This window comes from Rutidosis leptorrhynchoides, chromosome 8, assembly GCF_046630445.1.
Source record: "Rutidosis leptorrhynchoides isolate AG116_Rl617_1_P2 chromosome 8, CSIRO_AGI_Rlap_v1, whole genome shotgun sequence".
Classification (NCBI taxonomy): domain Eukaryota; kingdom Viridiplantae; phylum Streptophyta; class Magnoliopsida; order Asterales; family Asteraceae; genus Rutidosis; species Rutidosis leptorrhynchoides.
In genome coordinates, this window is record NC_092340.1 from 86,271,774 (window position 1) to 86,275,475 (window position 3,702).

At 34.3% G+C, this 3,702-nt stretch overlaps 1 protein-coding gene across 1 annotated transcript; it reads right to left on the bottom strand.

Moving 5' to 3' along the window:
• Positions 1-1,396: 1,396 nt before the first annotated feature.
• LOC139863590 (uncharacterized) lies at positions 1,397-2,308 on the bottom strand. The gene has a single exon (XM_071852208.1). It carries the CDS (start codon positions 2,306-2,308, stop codon positions 1,397-1,399), a length of 912 nt encoding a protein of 303 aa, XP_071708309.1.
• Between the last annotated feature and the right edge of the window lie 1,394 nt (positions 2,309-3,702).

A 3,702-nucleotide genomic window follows, 5' to 3' on the forward strand; every position in this document is an offset into this window, starting at 1 on the left:
GATGGGCAACAGTTCTTGGTTTGTGATGCTTCTACAGTTCAAGCTAAGAAAAAAAAGACAACAGTCCTCAAACTGTGATGCTTTACAATTCAAGCTAAGAAAAAAACTACAAATTTTGAATCCTTGAGTTTTAAAATTTAGTGCTCGTATAAATCATAATTAAATAATTATTTTTAAAGAAAGTTACAATTAGCACAACAATTATTTAATGAGAGTACATTTGAATTTGAATTTGAATTTAAGTAAATAGCATCTATCTATCTATCTATCTATCTATCTATCTATCTATCTATCTATCTATTACACTATTATAAAGTCGTGCCAATAATTATACATGTCAATTTCTCAATTAATCTAAATTAAATTTACACACATGTCAATTTCTCAATTAAACTAAATTAAATTTGCACACGTGTTATTTTCTCAATTAAATCTGGATTAAATAATATTTCTCAATTAAATTTTGGGTATTGATATTTCCACTTTTTCTATTAATCCACTTTTAACACGTGTCAATTTCTCAATTAATCTGATTTAAATTTGCACACGTATCAATTTATCAATTAAAATGAATGAAATTTTCGCACGTGTTATTTTCTCAATTAAACTGGATTAAATAATATTTCTCAATTGAATTTTAGGTGTAGATATTTCCACTTTGATTTTTGATAATTCACTTTTAACATGCTTCTGTATATGTACAAATCAAGTAACTTATGCATAAAAGTGAGTGGATTTATCAAAATAAGAAGCGGATATATCACTACCCTTAAATTTTTTATATAGGTTGAAATTTACCTACCATAATTATCATGGAATTCAAAGATGTTTACAAAATCTTATACAATTAATATTATTATAGGTTTCATAATAATAGAATAATAAATAATAACGAAATCTTTGAAATTTATTATCACAAAAAATCAAATTTTATTCAACCAATATTGAACATTATCACAAAAAATACAGTCCCCAATAATGTGGATTATGAGTTTTATTGTTAAACGTAGTAATATTCATAACCATATACATAGATATATAATAAATCGACCTGTCAATATATTTAAATCTATTATATTGACTACAAGTTTTAGTTATCATTCATTAAATTTAATACATTAGTAATAAAAGGCTACCATATTTATATTTTCAAACAAACAATCTTCACATAAGTGGGCTCATATATGCGTTAGTATTTTTTTTTGAAAGGTAAACAAGAAATTATATTAGAAAAAAGGATACAAAGAGTACAAGGGAAAGGCATATGAGAGAAATGCCTTATACATAGACGAAAACAGGAAGGAAAAAAACATACAAATTTTAACCAAAACATTTAGAAGGTAAAAACAAAGAAAAGTGGGATCTGTGCTCAATAATGACCGGATTTGAGAGTGAGTTAACCATGATCATCAAAAGTTGACGGATTTAGTAGCCATTGATTCCAATCGAGGGAGGACTTCTTCGAGCGTCTAGATATCCATTCAAAGGATTTTAATTGGATCTCATTTAAAATTGTCGGCCCATTACCTTTTTTATTGTGAAAAATGGTATTGTTTCGATTCTTCCAAATTATGTATCCACATGTCCACACTATGGCTTGCCAAAGTACCGAGATATCATTTGATTGGGAACCATTCGATTTGCCTGAAAATAGATCATCCAGATTCGTTCCAATCGAACACGAGGAATTCCACCATTTATGAACCCGAAACCAAATATCTTTAACGAAAGTACATTCAAGAAAGGTGTGGTTAATTGATTCAACGTCTTTATCGCAAATCGGGCATCTAACCGAGTTTAAATCGATGCCCCGTTTGTCTAATTCTTTTAAAACCGGCAACCTACCCATTTTGCACCTCCAAACGAATATGCTAAGCTTTTGAGGTACAAGGTTATTTCGTACCGTTTCTTTTAGCGTGGGGTTGGGTTGAAGGATCTTACTGTTGAGCATCGATCCTAAATCCGAGCAGTTGAAAACCCCAAAGTTTACGAGTTTCCATCTCCATGAATCCCCTTGTGCTGCGCTGTATTTAAAACTGTTTAGATACGTTATCATGTCATCGAGTTCATCTTTTGTTCTACCCATCGGGTGTCTGACCCATTCCCAGTTTGCAATCCAACCGCTACCATCTTTAACGAGTCTGCTATCAAGCGTTGCATTTTGGTTCGACTCTAAACGATATAATCTTCCATATTTTAAACAAAGTGGGCTGTTGTTAAACCAAGCATCTTTCCAAAATAGCGTGTCATTTCCTTGGCTAATTACTTTCGTGAACGAGCTAGTGAAAGGAATATCGAGGTTGTCCATGTAGAAACCCGCAGCTCTTATTCCACTCCAAGTTGATTTCCTATTATGATCAAGAGATAAATCATGAGAGCCCAACCCCCCAACCCCCCATCCCGCCCATAAAGACTTTTTATGACTTTGACCCATACGACATTTGTTTCATTATAGAAACGCCACCACCATTTACCAAGTAAGGATAGGTCTTTAGCTTTTATTGATCCAATATTTAAACCCCCACCCTCATATGGTAAAAGGATGTTCTCCCATTTGACCCACGAGATTTTTGATTGTTCACCCGCCCCGCCCCAAATTTTTTTTCGTCTCATACCTTCGAGCAAGTTGACAACACCGGATGGAGCACGAAAGAGGGAGAAAGCATACAATGGAAGACTACTAAGTACCGATTTTATGAGAGTGAGACGACCGCCAAACGACAACGTTTTTGCTTTCCAATCCGATAGCCTAGAGTGAAATTTATCAATGACTTTTTCCCAATCTTTCGTGCTTTTCATTTTTTGACCAATCGGGATTCCAAGGTATGTGAAAGGGAAGGAACCAACCCGACATCCCATATAGTTTGCCATATTTTCCACTATCTCTTTACTAACACCAACCCCATATAAGCAACTTTTGGAGAGATTTACTTTCAATCCCGAGAAAATTTCAAAATAATCAAGGAGTTTGATGAGATTACCCGCATTTCTTTTGTTCCATTCACCGAAAAAGATGGTATCGTTGGCGTATTGTAGATGTGATAACACAATTTTGTCCGAACCGATTCCTAATCCTTTGTAGAGGTGATTGTTTATCGCATGCTTTACTAGTAGGTTAAGCCCTTCAACCGCAATTATGAATAAATACGGTGATATAGGATCGCCTTGGCGAACCCCTTTGTGCATCATGAACTCTTTCGTAGGGGAGCCGTTTACTAGTATGGATATTGAAGCCGACTTCAAGCAGGAAAAGATCCACCCTATCCATTTATCTCCGAAACCCATGTTTTTCATCACGGCATGTAAGTAATCCCAATTCAAACTATCGAACGCTTTTTGGAAATCGGCTTTAAAAATTAGTCCTCTTTTCTTTTGGAATCTCAAATCATCAACAACTTCGTTTGCAATAAGGATGCCATCAAGGATGTATCTCCCTTTGATAAACGCACTCTGCTCATGTCCAATGATTTTATGAATTAATCTTTGAAGTCGGGTAGTGAGCATCTTTGCAATGACTTTGTAGTAGCTTCTGATTAAACTGATTGGTCTATATTCGCCAAGGTTTATTGGATTTGGTACCTTCGGGATTAGAGTAAAGAAAGATGCATTGCATCCCTTTGAGATATGACCATTTGCCCAGAACCAATCGATCGATTTCTTAAGATCTTCTTTGATCAACCAAAAGAATTTTTTATAGAACCC